Consider the following 19,290-nt stretch of genomic DNA (forward strand, 5'->3'; position numbering starts at 1 on the left):
TGAGTTCATGCTTCCCACTGCTACCATGGAACTTCTACATTTCCCTGGAGCTGTGAGAGTGTAGCATGAGATCTCCCAGCAATGATCTGGGAGTTGAGTCATCTCTAACCCTGAAGAAGCAGTCTGTACCTCTACATGACTCTGGGGCTCTGATCCTCTAATCTACACCGTGAGTTCCTAATCTGAGACCTACTTTTATTTCTTTTTTTTTTTCTCTTACTTTTATTTCATCTTCTTCCAGGAAATGAGTCAACATCATGCATTAAAATATTATTTTTCCTCCTTCATAGCATAAACAAAATAAAAAACAGATAAAAAACTTGGAAAAATATTTATAACTTGTATTATAGACAAAAGGTTAATATCTCTAATATTTTAAAGTCCTCTAAAACTTGAAAAATAAAAATTAACAACCCTACTAGAGCAAATCCATCTTATAAATGGTTCATTTTCAGAAAAAAAAATAAAAGCACATGTCTCTTAAACGTATGAACACATATTTAACCTTACTCATAATAAGAGAAGTATTAAGTCAAACCAGACGGAGACATAAATCCTCACCAACTATATAAGTAAAAATCCAAAACTGTGATAGAATTCGGCATTGGAAAAGCTGTAAAGAATAGGTACTGTCATATGTTGCTGTTATAAATGCAAAATCACACAAACTTTATGGAGAAGAATTCGGCATCTAGGAAAATTACAAATGCACTTACCTCCTAATTTGTTTCTATAAATCTATCCCAGTTCTAAAACACTGTAAAAATGTGGAAAGGTATTTATTTTAGTGTTAATAGTTGCAATGCCATTCATAATTGCAAAGGACAAGAAAAAAAGTAAATGTCTGTCAACAAATAACTGGTTGAATAATCCATGGAGTACAAAGGGGTTATAAAAAACAAGGAGAGAGAGAGCTTTACATATTGCTATGGACTATTCTCTAAAATATTGTTAAAGAAGAATCAAGTGAGGAAACGTGTACAGTAACATTTAGGAGAGTATGTTTATGTTTGTGTATTGACTTAGATTAAAAGTAGAAGTTTTAAGTAGAAGTTTTTTAAGAAAAACCAACCAAAATGGTTGGAAAGTTAGGGTAGAGGGGACAGGGATAGAAGCTCAATGTCTCTTGTTTGGTTCTAGGATTTTCATTTTGGACTTCTGTAGCTATTTAATTCTAAAATAAAAGTTAAAAACAAAATGAAACAAATGAACATTATTGTATATTCACAATATACAATAAACAGAGGAATTATTTCAAGAGCTCTTAGAACAGTAATTTTTAACTGTTCATCCCAGTTAGATATATCCAAATGTTAAAAAGAACCACAATGAAATCTTAAGCGTTTTCAATAATCATATTTTTAAATAATAATATGCATATTATAATTTTGAAAATATTTATTTTAAGGAAATAAGAAATTATATATGTAATAGGAAGAAGAAAAGTAGGCAGAAGAAAAAATAAAATAAAAATTTAAGGCAATTAAGTAAAATTTCTGTAATCTTAAATTTGAGCTGAAAATATTAATATACATTTTTGATATTATTTCTCCTTTAAAACAAGTAAAAATATCTAGAAACAATGACCAATCCAGTACCAATGAAAACCCCTAATTCCCAAATTTTGGTCTCCAAATAAATTTCCTTCTTATAAAGAACTAAGGCTCCTGGGAGAAATGACTGGTTCTAAGTAAGGGTGCAGGAAACACACGAATTAAAGTTGGAACATCTAGTCTTACCCAACGACAAAAAAGCTATGAAAGACCCATGGGGTCATGACAAAAGGAAATAGGAGAAACTTGAAGAAGTTCTCAGTTATCAAGTTGGAGTATTCTGAACATCAAAAAGAATAATGACAGCAGTAGATAGAAACATGTCAGCCATGTTAAAATCCATGTATTGAAATAATACTTTAAAAAAGAAAAATATCCTTGATCATATGTGGAGGATGCCAAGGAAACAACTCATTATTTTGAAAATTGGTAAATAAAGGGAAAGAATCAATCATTTATCCTGCTTTTTTGTTCAAATGACATTATGGGGTACTTAAATAGTTATTTATACGAGAGCACTGGCCAATAAATATAAACATCAGCTAGAATTAGCATACTACTAGCTTGTAACCCTTAATTAATACTGGGCTAACTAAGCAGTAGCCATCAATACATACTAAAATCATTAGCTAAAATGGAGAATTCTAAAAGGTAATGCTTCCCTTTTATTTATTTATTTTTTAATTTTTATTTATTTATGATAGTCACACAGAGAGAGAGAGAGAGAGAGAGAGAGAGAGATTGAGAGAGAGGCAGAGACATAGGCAGAGGGAGAAGCAGGCTCCATGCACGGGGAGCCCGACGTGGGACTCGATCCCGGGTCTCCAGGATCGCGCCCTGGGCCAAAGGCAGGCACCAAACCACTGCGCCACCCAGGGATCCCTAATGCTTCCCTTTTAAATTCTAGAATCCAATTTGGTAAATCTGGAGTTGAGCCTGGGACTTTGCATTTACAACAAGCAAACACATGGTGCCAATACCACTGGTCAGAGGCTATCCTAAGAAAGACAAAACAGCCCCTGACATTTGGGGGCTGACCTAGTATTATTATCTGAACCTTGGTGTTCTGCATACACAGATAATTTCATAGAACAGTATCAGACAAGGTCACTCTGTGACTATGACAGATCAAGACAAAAACGAGTATCTGGGTGGCTCAGTTGGTTAAGCATCTGAATTTTGATTTTGGCTCAGGTCATGATCTCAGGGCCCCACATTGGGCTCCACACTTAGTCGGGAGTCTGCTTGAGAGTTTCTCTCTCTCTCCTTCTGCCTTCTCCCCCAGCTCTTTCTCTTTCTCTGTCAAATAAATAAATCTCAAAAACAAAAACAAAAACAAAAACAAAACCCCAGAGAGACAAAGGGGTGCCTAGGTGGCTAAGTCAGTTAAGTGTCTCCCTTCAGCTCAGGTTATGATCCCAGGCTCCACAGGGAGCCTGCTTCTCCCTCTCCCTCTGCCTTCCTCTCCCCCCTGCTTGTGTTCTCTCTCTCTCTCTCTCTGTCAAATAAATTAAAAATATATTAAAAAAAAAGACAAAAACAAAACTACTGCATAATATGTTTCAACAGAAATAATGAACATTGTCCAAACCACAAAATTGACCAAATATCCCCCTATTCTGGCTATTTTAAGAGTTCACTACTTCTTTACCAATTTTAACTTTAGGCTCAATCCAGTCTTCCCTCATTCTGCATAAGACTTAATAAAATGCCCAATCACTGCCACTTCCTGATAGCATCTTTTCCAGAGCAAAGCTCCAATTCCTTAAACCTTCCCTAAAATCATAAACATAAGCCCAAGCCTATAATAAGTCCTTTATAACACCCTCTGAAAGGTCCCAGTGTTTCCTCTGGGGTTCATTTTCTCTCATCATAACATGTAATAAACACATCTTGTTTAGCCACAGGTGTGTTCTGGTGGTTTTTGTTGGAGAAACTGTAAAATAGTGTGATGAGTCAGGTTGACAGCTAAGTCACTAATCACTATGTGATGTTTTGCTATAGAAACTCACGGCACCATCTATAAAGTAATTTTTCCCAGAAAGAACATGAATCTCCTTAAGCCTCTAGATTTAACCATCAGTTTTACAAAAAATATATGGTATAGAGGAACATTTTAAGGAGCCATATTCAGTTCAATCACAAAACAAACTGCCTATTTTTCCCCAAATAACTGACAAAAATAGAAGATGGAGGAGGAACATATAAATTAAAAGAGACTCAATAATCATATTAATCAATTGTAAAATGTAGCCTTATTTGCCCCTATTTGTACAAACTATTACACAAACTAATAATGATAATGATAAAAAAGACAATTGGGGATATTTGAACAGATAATAGCTCTTTGGTAATATTAAAGAATAATTATAAGTATTTTTAGGTTTCATAATGTCAATGCTCATTTTTCAAAATATTTACAAATAAAATGATATACTGTTTGAGATTTACTTTAATCCAGTCATGATAAAAGGAGTGTAGGGGGGTATAGACAAAAATATGGGCCATATTTGGTAATTGCTGAAGGGTATATGACAATTCTTTTTATTATTCCCCTTACTCTTCATGTGTTTGAAAATTTCCATAGTAAACAATCTTTTCAAAAGTATTGTTTTACCATTTAATTCAAGAGATCACTTTTGAAAGAAGACGTTGGAGAAAAAACTAAGACAATCAGATCAAAACAGCTATACATCCTAGAAAAATAAGCTATAATGAATTTTAAATTCTGAAATTCCCACTACTGAAATTGCTTTCAGATCCATTTTTTGAAAGCCATTAGAATATTCACCTATTTCTTTCCTTTCTTTTTTTAGTCACTAACATATGTGTCAACTGCAAGCAAAGAGAAATAAGGAATTATTATGATGTGGACACAGATGATAATCTTTAGAGAAACATTTAATTTAAATGTTTGATTCTTAAATGAAAAAAAAAATACTATCTGAGCAATTACCTGGATCTGTAGCAGACATCAGTGAACCAAAAAACAAGCAGTCAGTGAAATGGAAGTCTCCATTTTTCAACTGGCCAGCATATACCATAGCTTTCACAAAGCCATACATAATTAACCTGTTAAGAGAAAAATAAGATCTTCAAACATCAAATTGAATCTTGTGCAAACCCATGCTATCATAGCTAACATCCTAATGTGCTTCCTGAATAAGCATCATGCATAAATTACCACCACTCTGCCGATTCATGGCCATGCTAGCTCTCAGTACATTATCTAAACTCTTGAGGATGAAAGACACTTTTACCAAATATTCCAACTCAATCATCTAGCAAAAAGTAACAGAACATTTTATAGAATATATAAATCTCAAGGATATAAAATAATCTGTCAAATATGTCATAGCAAATTACATCTACAAATAGAGCAGCCAGGTTAACATCTGTTAATGGGTTGCTTTTCAGGTTTTATTGTTTTGTGTGGTTGCATGCCTGAAAAGTGTTCAAATTTCAAGTCTGTCATTCCAGTGAGAAAGATATTGGTCACACACAGCACACCCAGCCAACCAGTTACTTTACAATATATACTACTGCTAGTGTCAAGACACTGCCACATTGGGTACAGAATCACTGTCAGGTTAGAGCTCCTATAACTTCAATACACTGTTGAAAATGAATCCTGAAAGGTTTATGTTTTAATCTTGCAAGGGTAGCTATTCTTTTCATGAGATTATAAGCTTACCAAGCTCACATCATGGAACACCGCTTGTCTGTCTTGGTCATTATTTGCCACCCTACAGCTTTTAAATTGTATTTATTTAACTGACTGATTTTTTTCAAAATCCTAGTAGAGGAAGTACAGAGATTTCTGAACAGGACCAAAGTAAATCACTATAAGTGACTCTAAGAGTCCTTAGAAATTGTAGATCCTCAGATCAATAGATGGGTGTTTAAATATTTACATGCTTTGAAAGTTAATTTCTTAAAAAATGTTCTAAGGTTGTGAGCATGGCTAAAAAGGGTAGAAAAGAGATATTAGAAATTATAATGTTAATGAGAATGCAGATGTTTCAGATTCTGTTAAAAACTTTTTCTCCATGAGAAAATATTTTGGACACATCTGCATTTAATCTAGGTTCTACAACTCACCAGCTATATGGTTTTAGGACGTTACTAAAATTTTCTGAGCCTCAATATCCTTACTAATGAAATAGTGATAATAATAATAACCCATAGAATTGTTTTAAGGATTGCCTGAGATAATATACATTTGGTTGCTGGCACAGAGTACAATCTCAATGAGGTTATTATTATTGCTAATAATATTTATCAAAATAGGTAATATTTACTTACTTTTTATATTTCTTCACAAACTTTAATGGATTTAATCCACACATTAATCCTATGAGGAACGTACTATTTGCACTTTACAGATTGGAAAACTGAACACAATGTCATCAGGTAACTTGTTCAAGATTACACAGTTATTAAGTGGCAAAATCCAGATTTGAACTGTGGAGAACTGGCTCCTGAGCCCAGGCTTTTAACCACCACATAATATTGCATAGATGAATAGTTTTATATTTTACATTATATATTATCCCATATAATATAATCACCACTATCCTGTTAGGCGGTTGTCCTGGATTGTACAAAGGCACAACAATGGAGTATCCTTAAGAACTTGGAAATAATACAAGCCTCTGAGTTGTAATTATTAAAACATAGGGGTTTGAGTAGGTGGGCAACATTACTGTGAAGAGTGTGGACTATACTCGGGAGGCTGAATCTTAATTAGGCTGGAGGTGTTAACACATCTGAGAAAGGCTACGTCACGGGACACAGCAAAGGTTACTGGGAACACGCAAGTACCAGAGGCCTCAATCATGGCAGTCTACTCGCACTCATGCTGGGAAGGGTATTCAGCCAGTAACCAGGTCATGCAGCCTCTTGATAGGTGTAGGGCAGCTTCATCCAGTTTATATGTTCATTTAATAGACATTTATTATTTAACCCCTACAATGTGTCAGGCTCCATGCTAGGTGCTTAAGATACATCAGTGAATAAAACAAAGATCTCCACTCTTAGGAAGCATACATTTTAGCAAATAGCAATAAAAATTATCTTCTGGTGTTAACTCAACTTCACCACAGTCCTTTCCCATTCGAGCTACATTCAAATATTGAGCATTTACAGGCTCTGGAATCAATATAAACTTTATGACCTGTGACTATATTTCTGAATTTTATACCCATTAGTTAATCTTACAGGTTGGGAACCTAGGCTCAGAATTAAAATGACTTTTCCATATTGCACAGAAGCCATTAGATTAGGCAAAATAAAAAATACATGCATATATACTACCCAGGCTTGGCAATATTATATAGAAACTAAAAGCCTCATATACTATTGATGGAAATGAAATTAAAGTCTTAATGAAAGTATTAATTTTTAAATATTCTATAGCTTATTAAATGGTTGCCTACAAATTTATGCCAAAAATTAATCAAACATATACCAAAACATGTATATTCAGGTTACATCAGATTTCTGTTGTTTATAAGAGTGAAAAAGTCAAAGAAATCTAAATATCCAGTGAATAAATTACAAAACACATATAAATGGGCTCATATGCAATTGATACTGCTATATACAAGACTTTATGTTAGACACAGAAAAAGTAAATTGGTAAAGCAAATTATTAAGTGGTAACAAATAATTTCTAATTTTATAAAAATTGAACATACTTAGGCATACATACAAACAGGAAAAGATGAAAAGTATATAGTCTAGAAATTTAATAATGGTTAAAGGCATTAAATGTGACAAGTTTTCTTTTTTGCTTTTCTTTATTCTTCTAGTTCTTTTTGAAAAATTGATAATACTAAAACCAAATAACATACATTAGTGAATGCTATAATGTAACAAAATAGACTTTTACTGTGTCACTTAATCCTTAACATTCTGAGTTAGGGGCTATAATCATTCCTTTTTCAAATGAGAAAATTACGACTCAGGTTAAATAACTTGCCTAAGGTCACAGAAGTTAGCTGGATTTGAACCCAGGGAGCTGGATGCTAAGCCTACATCATTAACCACCAACTCTATAAAGCTTTTTAATTGCTTTGAAATCAGGAGAAACACACATGAATGTACACACACACACACACACACACACATACACCCCTACACACATGATTTATTTTCTTCAAATCAACTCCTGGACATAAAGTAAGTAACTATCATTCCATAGCTTACTTGAGATAATACCAAAAAAAGGAGAAAAAAAAGTCCAGTTCAGTACAAGCTCAATACTAATAACAATGGTCATCATTGGCAATTATAATACTTCAATGATTAGTGTGCATATACCATGTACCACACCCTCCTTTATAAATGGTAACTATTGTCATTGTTGCTACATTATTATTAATAAAAACTAGTTATAACTATATTAATTGGGAAGCTAATAAAATGAAACCATTAGCAACTACCATATTCTTATAGGGTACATTCTATTAGCACTTCACAGGAAATGTTTCAGAAGGCTCAGGGAGGGATATGGCTTGATGGGGATAGAGAATCTGGTGAAGTCCAATGCATGCAATGCTGTAAAGATGATAGACCTGAATAAAACGTCCTTCAGGGGTCAGTCTGTGGTTAGTGACAGCCTGAGTTATAGGGATGGGCAGAAGCAGAACTACCTCATAAAAACCATATTTGTTGAGAACATTGATTTTAACAAATATCCACTTAGTTCTACTCTTTGAAAAGCAAAGTGCTTGTGCTATGGAGGACCTAAAAGTAGAAATCCATAACCTGCTCTCAAAAAGTAGAGTATTACAGGATGGCAATCTTGTCATTGATGCTAATAGAAAGCATTGGGTAAAAGAGAATTTGGGGAAATGCCCAATACAATACTCTACACACTCACTTTATTGAGTGTTTATGACATGAGAACTCATTTTTAAATTTCATGAGGATATTTTACACTATTAAATTTCCACACCTAAAGACTTGTGAAAAAAGTTCCATATAGTTAATCGTCTTCTTCTGTAGTGTGCCTCCCTCTTTTTTTTCCTTCCTTCCCCTATGTTCGTCTGTTTTGTTTCTTAAATTCCACATATGAGTGAAATCATATGGTATTTGTCTTTCTCTGACTGACTTACTTCATTTAGCATAATACACTCTAGCTCCATCCACATCATTCATTGCAAATGGCAAGATATCGCTTGTTTTATTGGCTGAGTAATATCCCACTGTGTGTGTGTGTGCGGGGCGGGGGGGGGTTAATGGAAGCGAGGTGGGTGAGAGATGGGTTAAATGTGTGATGGGTATTAAAGAGGGCATTTGTGATAAGCATTGGGTGTTATACTTAAGTTATGAATCACTAAATTCTACTCCCAAAACCTATATTACATTATATGTTAACTAACTAGAATTTAAATAAAAACTTGAAACATAGAAAAGAGAAGATAGAGGCAAACCTAGAAGCCAACTCTCAGCTATAGAGAACAAACTGACGATTACCAGAGGAGAGGTGGGTGGGGTCATGGGTTACATAGATGATGGGTATAAAAGAGGGCACTTGTGATGAGCAAGTATTGAAGTGTTGAATCACTATATTGTACACCTGAAGCTAATATTACACTGGATGTTAACTAACTACAATTTCAATAAAAACTCACAAAAAAGAAAAAAAAAGTTCCAGAAGGTTTATTTGCTTGGATGATTTTTAAGTATGCCATCTTAATCTCTATCAGTATTTTAAAGAAAAAATATCTTCTTCTAAAAAAATAGTTTTAATCAAGTAATGAGTAGATTTACTAAAAAGGCAAGTTTCTTTTTAATTGCCAGGGATAAGTTAAGGGAGTTGTCAGTTTGTAGATACAGCTGTGTGGACCAGTTCCCTTAACTGTTGGAAAAGCCACATCCCTGCCTGTGAAATAGGCCACTATGTGAAGTTCACTCTGAAGTGGAAAAATCCCAAACCAACAGGCTCTGGAAGCAATATGAAGTTTATAATCTACATCTAGAGTTCTGATTTCTGTACCCAAACATTTTCCTTTAGATAAATATCTTTCCCTATTTATTTGTTCACACTTTATTAATAGTATATATCTCACATTTCTTTTTTTTTTCTGAAGCATGCATTCAAGAGCAGTTCCCCACTGGAGAATTCATAAATTCTTTTTTATTTTGAGCTTTATTGAAATACAGTTGAGGTAAGGTATACAATGTCATGATATACAATGAATATATTGCAAAATGATTACCCAAAAAGTTAGATAACATACCTATCACCTCCCAGTTATAATATTTTGTGTGTGGAGAGAACTTTTAAGATCTACTCTTTCAGCAACTTTCAAATATTCAATAGAGTATTATCAACTATAGTCATCATGCTGTGCATTACATCCCCCAAACTTACTCATCTCCTAACTGGAAGTTTGTACCTTTGGATCATCTTCATTCACATCTCTCATCCTCCCTCCCTCCCCCTGGCAAACACCAATCTATTCTCTATTTCTATCAGAGAATTAATAATTTCTTAATGCTGGGCTGGATTGGGCTGGGAAGGTCTTCTAGCCAAATTCATTTATTCATTCACTCATGTATTCACTAATTTGCCCATTGACTCATTCATAAAACAAAAAACTACTCAAAGATATAATTTCTCCCGAGGGAGCTTACATTTTATTGGGGGAACCAGGTATTTAATAGCTAACTTATAATTTATTATTTTATTAATATTGTGCCTAAGTCCTATGGAGAGAAGTATAGACTGCACATGTCCACAATTCTCCAGTTGGGGAATACAAAAGGGGGACTTTTATTTTATGAAAGAGATCACAAGTTCAACTTTAGAAATGTTGAGATTAAAAAAAAATGTTGAGATTGAGCAGCTGGTGAGACTGGTATACAGATTTGGATCTCAATAAAGGATTGGCTCAGGACACAGATTTAAGTGCAGACGTAGTGTGTTGTATGTTATTTCAGCCTTAGATACCCATGAAAGTCAGAAGAGAACATAAAGTGGAAGAGGGCTCAAGATGGAGGCCTAGATCCAGCATTTGAAGATGAAGCAAAGATGATGAAGCAGTGGAGAATACCAAGGATCAGTCAGAGACGTGAATGGAAATCTAGTAGAGTGTCACAGAAGTTAAGAGAAGCAAGTGTTTCAAGAAGAAGGGCACTGATAAATAGAGTTGAATGTTGCCAACAGGCCATTTTATTTAATGTCATTAGGAGTGTGGGAGCTAAAGTGAGATTAGGGAGTGTTGAAAAGCCTATGAAAAATGAGGAAATTAAGACAGGCAACATACCCAACTCCTCTGAGAAGTCTGGCTATGAGGGAAGCCAAGCCTGTCTGCAGAGAGAGAAAGGGGATTGAAGTGAGACTTCAGTTGATCATAAAGGTGTGAGGAAGAAGTTGTAAAGAAGCTCACATCACATGAGAACTCATAAACAGAGGACACAGAACAGTAATTCTACTTTGTTAAGATTACTGGCATTAGGTGGTAAATCTAACTTTGGGTAGAATGATATGAGCTTTAGATAGTCTATACAACAGTGGGCTCCTACAGGTGTCAAAGAAATGATTCTCTTTTGCCATTGTTTTGTCACTTTACTTAGTCTTATGAGAAATACAAAGATAAGCCAGACAAGATTTCTACCCTCAGGACAAAGTGACAGGTCACCTACATAAGCAGAACACATGATAGAAAGTGCTATAACAGTCCTGGAAGAAGTGCAGATCAAGTGCACTAACATCACAGAAGAGAAGAAACTGTTTTATCTGGGAACTCAGGACAGGGCTTGAGAGGAAGGTGGCATATCCGCTGAACCTGACATATACATTCAAGTAAGGAAACTGCCAGCAGTATTGCATCAATATGTGGGATGTCCCAAATACTGATTTTTTTTTTCCTAAAATGCAAAAACCTTTCCCACTGAAGGTGGCTTGTTCTTCAATCAGTACAAAATCCAATGGACAAACAAATGAAACCCTTCCTTTGGCAATCCAGGGACCCATCTCTCATCTGCCACTCATTGTAGAGATGAGGGAAAAAGGCCTTCCTAATTAAGCTGTGACTCCATTCCTGCTTTTCACTTCAGCACCCAGTCCAGGCTGCTCTGCCTCTGGGAGCCCATGAATCCTGAGACTCTGTTGTAACTGAAGCAGGTACTCAGATCTCACAATACAATATGGCCCCCTTGGCCCATTCTACTTTTCCCACCAATCTTAAGACTCTGTTTCTTCTGTTTTATTGAAGGTTGGGGTGGGGTGGGGAAGGGAGGGGTGCTGGTGGGGGTGGATTAAAGAGTCCTTTGGGTGGCTTGAGGGCATGTCAAAAGTATCTGCCCTTCATCTTCTCTTCTTTGAAAGGGTTGGAGGGAGACAGACTTTAGAGGAAGGGGAAAGCTGCCCTCAGTTTTAATGTCCCAGATTGAAAAAGGAAGCTGAATAGGTAATGGGTAGGCGGAAGGAGAGCAATAAGGGGAGGGTTAATTGTTAGGGGCCTAAGTGTGTGTATGTTGAGGTTGGGAAGGAAATTCTATGCTAGGATACTTGACTGCTCAAAAATTCTATTTGCAAAAGCCATCACCAGAATGACCACACTCCCATATTTGTTTGTTTGTTTGTTTTCTATCTCTGGCCTCTCTTCTTTTCTTAGCTGCCAACCACTCCATGGAAACTTGATTTTTCTCAAGCCATCTATCTGCCATTGACTTGTAGGCTCTCTGGCCCTGAGGTTTTTTTTTTTTTAATAATAAATTTATTTTTTATTGGTGTTCAATTTGCCAACATACAGAATAACACCCAGTGCTCATCTCGTCAAGTGGCCCTGAGATTTTAAGAAGACTGTCATAGGAATAAAAGTGAGGGAAGGAAAGAGGGAACAAACAACTAAACATTTGTTGAGTACCTTCTCTATGCCAGACCCCATGTTAATGCATTTTATATATTTTTTCAATTTACATACACATACACACACACATACCAGTTGGGCAGCCATGATGATTCTTATTTTATAAACAAGGAAACCCAACAAGTAATAGAAATGAAATTTAAATACATGCTTTCTACTTTTTACTATTTTTACTTTTTACTACTTTCTACTTTTTACTATTGGATGCCAAGTAGAAAATTTAAGATATCTCTGTCTTGGCTTTACAAATTTAAGAAGCCAATTACTATATTCTTTGTCCCTGATAGAATGTCTTTGACATGATATTATACTGGGAGTAGCTCCTCAAGGGTTAGGAGTGGCCTAGGAGACCTTCTGTTCAGGCATTTGATTAGAGTGTAAAAGGGTATGGAAAGCACCATGCCTTCCATGATTTGTCCTTTAAGCCAGTTCTATATCTGGCTTCCTGTGAGCCAGCCACATTTTTTTCAATAAGAGAAAGGCTGCTGAGAGGACGTTTTGATGAAATACACTGTTTTTAACCATGGCTGGGGCCTAAGGCTCTGGTCTAAACCATGGGTCCCTTGGAACAAAATTAAGCAAGTACATTTCTCAAATACTCTACTGCCCATCTGCCTCTTAACTTGCCACCTTACTGGTCCTTTCCTGGAGGCCTCACTCACCTGTGCACTTTTATGACAATTCCTGCTTCTACAGCAACTTATGCAATTGCCTCAGAGAATCAATCCTCCCTTCTGTAAAGTACTTCAAGTTTCTTGGAGGAAATGGGATATAAATCCCAAGCATGAATATGGAATGGGCATAAATTGCAATGCTGACATGCACTAAGAGGTAGAGATCTACTGAAAGATGAACTAAACACAGCTAAGAGCTTAACCAAGCATCCATGTTGTGCGTCGACTCACATCCGCTATCTGAGCATGCTGGCTCATTCAGGCATGAAAGGGGATCACTTCTGAGAAGACTGAAAGGAACAATGGAAGTCAGTGCAGAACTGAGCCACACTTACTCAATGACCGCCTGCACCAGCATGCTGGGATGCTAAAATTCTCTGAGTAACTTGAATTCCTCATTTCTCTCCTACTCCCTCATTTCTACTCTACAATCTACTTCTCTGCCTTCTCCTCCTTTCAGAAAACGATGCTTAGTGCTCACTGGATATAATCACTACTTTCTTGCCTCCATCCCTCTATCAATTTGTATCCCCATTGTTCATCCTCTGATGTGGTTTACAAAGCTCTCTCCTCTATTTCATCAAAGCCTTAGATTCTAGCCATACATTCTTTGTGGGCCCATCTTACCCAACTAATTTGAAGAGAGCGTATCTGGGCTGCCTGTCTTCTGCTCCCATCTCCGTTCTATGCACACATTACCCAGTCTTGCTAGATCCTAAGAATTACAAAGGTGAATCAGGTATGGCTTCTGCCCTCCAGAAGCTCATAGCTTAGGAGAAAGGATAAGTTATGTGTATAAATGACTGGACTTCTGTGTGAAAAACTGTAGTTTCAGGGGATCCCAGGGTGGCTCAGAGTATTTAGCACCTGCCTTCAGCCCAGGGCATGATACTGGAGTCCTGAGATCAAGTCCCACATCAGGCTCCCTGCATGGAGCCTGCTTCTCCCTCTGCCTGTGTCTCTGCCTCTTTCTCTCTGTGTGTCTCATGAATAATATTTTTTAAAAACTGTAGTTTCAGTAAAAAAGCTAAAGGCAAAGTGATGTGGGTTTCAAAGGAGGTATGGAAAACATGGCCTGGGGGAAGAAGATATTGGAGGTGAATTTTTCTTGAAAGGCAGATAGCGTCAGACCTGAGTTGTGGTAGGAGGAGGAGTAACAGGGGTAATCACCACAGAAGAAGGTAACACAGGCTAATAAAACAAGTGGGTGGTAACACAGGAGTTATGGAAAATGAAGGCTGGGTAACTCAGGGTGATGAATTCTTCCATTATGCATTGTTATGTAGTCTAATTCAATGGTTCTCAAATTTTGCTGCATATTAGAATCACCCAGGGAGCTTTGAAAATCATGATGCCCAGGCTACATCCCAAACCAAGTATATCAGTCTCTGTAGATGCAACCCATGCATCAGTTTTTTTTTAAAAGTTCTTCCATTGTTCTGAAATGTGGCCAGGATCTAGAACAAGTGTTCTAAATCACTACCTCTTCTCTCTAATGCTCAAACCAATCACCTGGGGATGAGAAGATCTGGGGTAAGACCTGAGATTCTGCATATTTAACCTTGCAGGTGTACCAGTGCTGCTGGTCCCAGGCCACACGTTGAGTAAGAGACTTTAAATGAGGAAGGACCCTGTTAACTAAGCAAAATGGCTCAGCCATACGTGTGCATTCTGGTTCTGACGGTAAACTCTGTAATGTGGCAGCACTTTGAATTCATAAATGGAGCTTGCCTGAGATGCAGTTAGGTTACAGATCCACATAGAGAAAGCACCTAATACCTATAGCTTAGTGACTTGGTCTCCCAGACATAGTGCGTGGAGGATTCAAGGTGCTATTACTTCTCAGCTCCAATTTGGAACTCCCTGTAGAAGAAAATGAAAATGGGGTGGGGGCCAGAGAGTGAAAGGATGTCTTACCCACTACAATACAAAGTTTAACAGACCTTTGCTATGCCTGTGATCTACAGCTCCATTGAGACTTTTTTCCTAGGTAGAGAGAATCCCTTTTCCCTGCCAGAGGGAAAGAACCGGATGATTATTTTGGTCTCACCTGAGGCCGGTAACTGCAATGTCCTACCAAGTTTTCAAAACCGGTGAGAGAATCTTCAAACTTTTCTTTTTAAATATTTTTAAAAATTCTAGCAGAAACTGCATGTTTGTTAAAAGCAGTTTTGTGCCGGTTAAATAAAACAACAGGTTTCAGGCAGCCTGGGTGGCTCAGCAGTTTAGCACCATCTTCAGCGCAGGGCGTGATCCTGGAGTCCCGGGATCGAGTCCCATGTCAGGCTCCTGCATGGAGCCTTCTTCTCCTTCTGCCTGTGTCTCTGCCTCTCTCTCTCTCTCTCTTTCTAGAATAAATAAATAAAATCTTTATAAAAAAAAACAAACAGGTTTCTTTGCTTTGGGATGAGCTATATCAACTCAGAAGCTTTGATTGGTGGTACAATTGTGTATATGTACATGTGTATGTATACACATACATACAATAATTTTTATTAAAAACAAGAAGCTTGCACAAAATATCTCTAAGTATGAAATTCATCTATACTAAAGTAGCAAGAAGGGCGCTTTGCTGCCCTTTACATGCAGGTCCTTGGCCACTACTTTTCACTGTAAAGACACATGCATGACTGTTACCCCATTTGCTCTCACTCTTCCCTGAAGTTGGATAAAATCAAGGTCCATTATTCTTTCACAGATGAAGATCTACCTCAAGGAGCTTAGAGGCCTGCCTACCACCTTATAGACTGCTCTGCCGTTTTTTCTCAAGTATGAAACTGAAACACTGGTTGGAATCAGTTGTTTACATCAGGGGAAAAAATGTAAAAAATATTTAGCCCAGAATATCTATTTAAAAATATAGAAACCATGTCCATCTAGGTTAATGACTTAGTCAAAATACTGAACCTGGCTGGTAGAAAGCTGGGATTGGAATGCCAGTTTTCTTCTAAAGAGATTTTGCAGAATTGGCAATTTTCACAGATTCTCTGCTGCCTGGAATTTTAGCAAAGGGAATAAAATCTGTGATTTGAATATAACTTGATAATGTATTCCCAGAAAATTTCCCATCCCTTTTCAGATACCCTAAAGCACATTTATATTCTATAGTTCTATCATTTGGAATCCTAAAGCCAACTGCTGGTTGTAATAAAATGTAAATAACAAGAAAATGCAACTCTCTGGATTTTCCCTAATCAGATAAATTTTCCAGCAAGCAGAAAGCTCATAAATAATGTAGATGTTTAAAACATATTTAGCTCAAATTAAGATGTTATACTATTTACTGTTTGATTGATAGTTTTAGGATTTATTATCATTATTGGTGACAAGATATAATGAACCACACTTATCTTATGAGTAATGAAAATCAAATATTAATTCCTTGCTCCGATTCTTCTTTGTCAACCATGTCAATACATTTTCAAAAACTTTTTGATCAAGAATGGAACGTTTCAAATGGCCTGTTTTGCTTATGATGCATGTAATACAACTTATTACTTGAAATTCCCTTGTAGTTGTACAGTGAACTTTTTTGGTAACACTTCAAATCACTTTTCAGAGCAGATAGACTGTTCTTAAGGGCTTTTCTTCTAATAACAGAGTTTACCCACTAGTCAAATATAGAATAAATCAACAAAATGCCATAGAGAACAACAACAAAATAATGAAATATTTACTACCATAAAGTAATTATTCCCTTATATATATCCTGATCTTTGAGATCACTACTCCTACAACACCACCCCAGCAACATAAGCATCTACTAAAGAAGGTTATTTGGTTTATTAAATCTTATTACTCCCAAGTGTCTTTGGCATATTAACTGACCGGACTCTAGGGCTAGATGTACATGGGGCCAGCCTTACCAATCTATGGAAACATTTCTGAAAATCACTAGTCATCTGGTCTATACAATGTCTGGTCTATGCCTGACAATTAATATAAATTACTCTTCATCTATGCCCTTACTTCCTATCTACTAACCTGTATTCTCTTGATATATGGATTGGCTTTACACTTCTGGGCATTGAACTGAAATGTAGACAGTTCTTCATGTCCCCATGTGATTTGCATTGAATAGACTTTGAATTTAACAATAAGACAGAAATTGGTAAAGTGAACTATCAGTAGATGAAGGCCATGTAAATTAGCCAATAGTTAATGATTTCATTTCTTAACAACTCTATTCCTATGGAGAACAAAGCACATGGTATTATCAAGTGTGGTTTTATCTTTAAGGACACAACACATAAGGAATAAGTGTCTTCTTTATAAAAATGAAGTTCAGAGGAAGAAGAAGGAATCAAGGTTATTTAGTCAGCCACACAATAAACTGTTCATTGAATGTCTGCTATATACCCAGCACCTGGTAAGGTTCTGGGAATAAAATGGAAAAAAAAAAAAAAAAAAAGGTAATGGGCAGCCTTTTTAGGCATGTAGAGAAAAAACAGCCTGTTAAAACCTAGCATGGCAAGTGCCTCTGTCAATTTCTAGCTCTTTAACTCTAGGTAAATTAGCCATCTCATCATTTCCTCAGTTTCCTTGCCCATAAAGTGAGTATGATAATAGTTATCCTTTTGCGATCACTGTTGAACAATCCAAGGGGTTCCTTAGTTCTTCCAGCTATTACTTTTGGTGGGAAACACAAAAGGCCATTTAGCATTAATATCTCTCTCAGAGAACCAGCGAATTGAGAAAGGCTCATTTCAAGAGAAGCTTTTAATAAGTTGTTTTCAGTATAGAAACACATATTTTCATTTAATTTCACTATGGAAAGCTGATGCAACATCTTTAGAAAGAGATTACCCTTTAAGTGATTCTTCATACATGATCTAGTGTCTTGGCATGGCACACATCAAAGCGACCACCTTCATGGCAACTATGGTTAATGACACTGTACTGGATATTTGAAAATTGCCAAGAGAGTAGATATTAAAATTCTCATAACAAGAAAAAAATTGATAACCACGTAAGGTGATGAATGTTAAGTGGACTTACTGTGGTAATAATTTTACAATATAGGCAAATATCAAATCATTATGTTGTAATGAAACTAATATAATATTGTATGTTAATTGTACCTCAATTAAATAAAGACAGAAGGTGGCAGCAAAAATAACCCAAATAAACCAAAGACACCACTTTTTTCAATACCACCACATCCCAATCTCAGATCTCCCTGAAGAAAGTAGTCAAAGATGGTGAAAACACATTTGTCAGGAAGTCACGAATAGCTTAATTAGCTTAGTCACCCATATACTAAAAATATTCAAACAGATATTACAAAATTCCTAAGACCCAATGAAGTGACAAGATAAAATAATAAAAGATCTATGGAATAGTAAGTAGTGGAGGTAAAAGAGACCTGTATCAATGGAAGTATATAAAATTATATATATATATATATACTTGTATAATTATATATATTATATACTTATATATATTGTGTATATATATTTTTTTCATTAAACTTTTGTTTTAATGGGTCTCATAATTCTGTGGCAGATTTTTGGTCAAGTTGTTTCCATTAAAAAGTACTGATTTTAAAAACTAATAACTTAAAACTGCCACACACACACGAAAAAAACCACAAATGGTCCACAAAACATTCTCCTTTCCTTCTGAAGGTTTTACGATGCATTGTTATCATTAACCAGTCTTTTACTATTAAACTTAAGTGGCCAATTGACACAAACAGTTCTGAGACCTTTCTTCCACCACTGATTAAGACTGGGGTGGCAGGTATTGGGGAGAATATTCATTTAGCCTTCTGAGCTTTCTGGGCAGACTTGGTGACTTTGCCAGCTCCAGCTGCCTTCTTGTCCACTGCTTGTATATATATTGTATTGTATATGTATATATATATATATATATATATATATATATACACACAATATATTTATTTATTTTAAAAAGAGAGAGAGAGAGAAAGAGAAAATCAGGGAGAGTGCATATGCCTATGAGCAGGAGGAGGGGCAGAGAGAGAGGGAAAGAGAGAGAATCTGCAAGCAGACTGCCTGCTGAGTACAGAGCCCAACCTGGGGCTAGACCACAAACCTGAGACTATGACTTGAGCTGAAATCAACAGTCCAAGAATTGGACACCCAACTGACTGAGCCATCCAAGTACCCCCAATGGAAGTATACTTGTGCAGACTTTGAGACATAATAATTCCAT

The 19,290-nt window shown here is 36.2% G+C and overlaps 1 protein-coding gene across 1 annotated transcript in view; it reads right to left on the reverse strand.

The window, feature by feature from the left end:
• The window catches only part of SLC9A9 (solute carrier family 9 member A9), a 494,822-nt gene that overhangs the window by 398,073 nt on the left and 77,459 nt on the right, over positions 1–19,290 (reverse strand). The window contains exon 3 of the mRNA XM_041734563.1: positions 4,510–4,625. Coding sequence (XP_041590497.1) covers positions 4,510–4,625 — 116 coding nt within the window. The remainder of the gene's footprint in view (positions 1–4,509; positions 4,626–19,290) is intronic.

This window comes from Vulpes lagopus, chromosome 19 (assembly GCF_018345385.1).
Source record: "Vulpes lagopus strain Blue_001 chromosome 19, ASM1834538v1, whole genome shotgun sequence".
NCBI lineage: Eukaryota > Metazoa > Chordata > Mammalia > Carnivora > Canidae > Vulpes > Vulpes lagopus.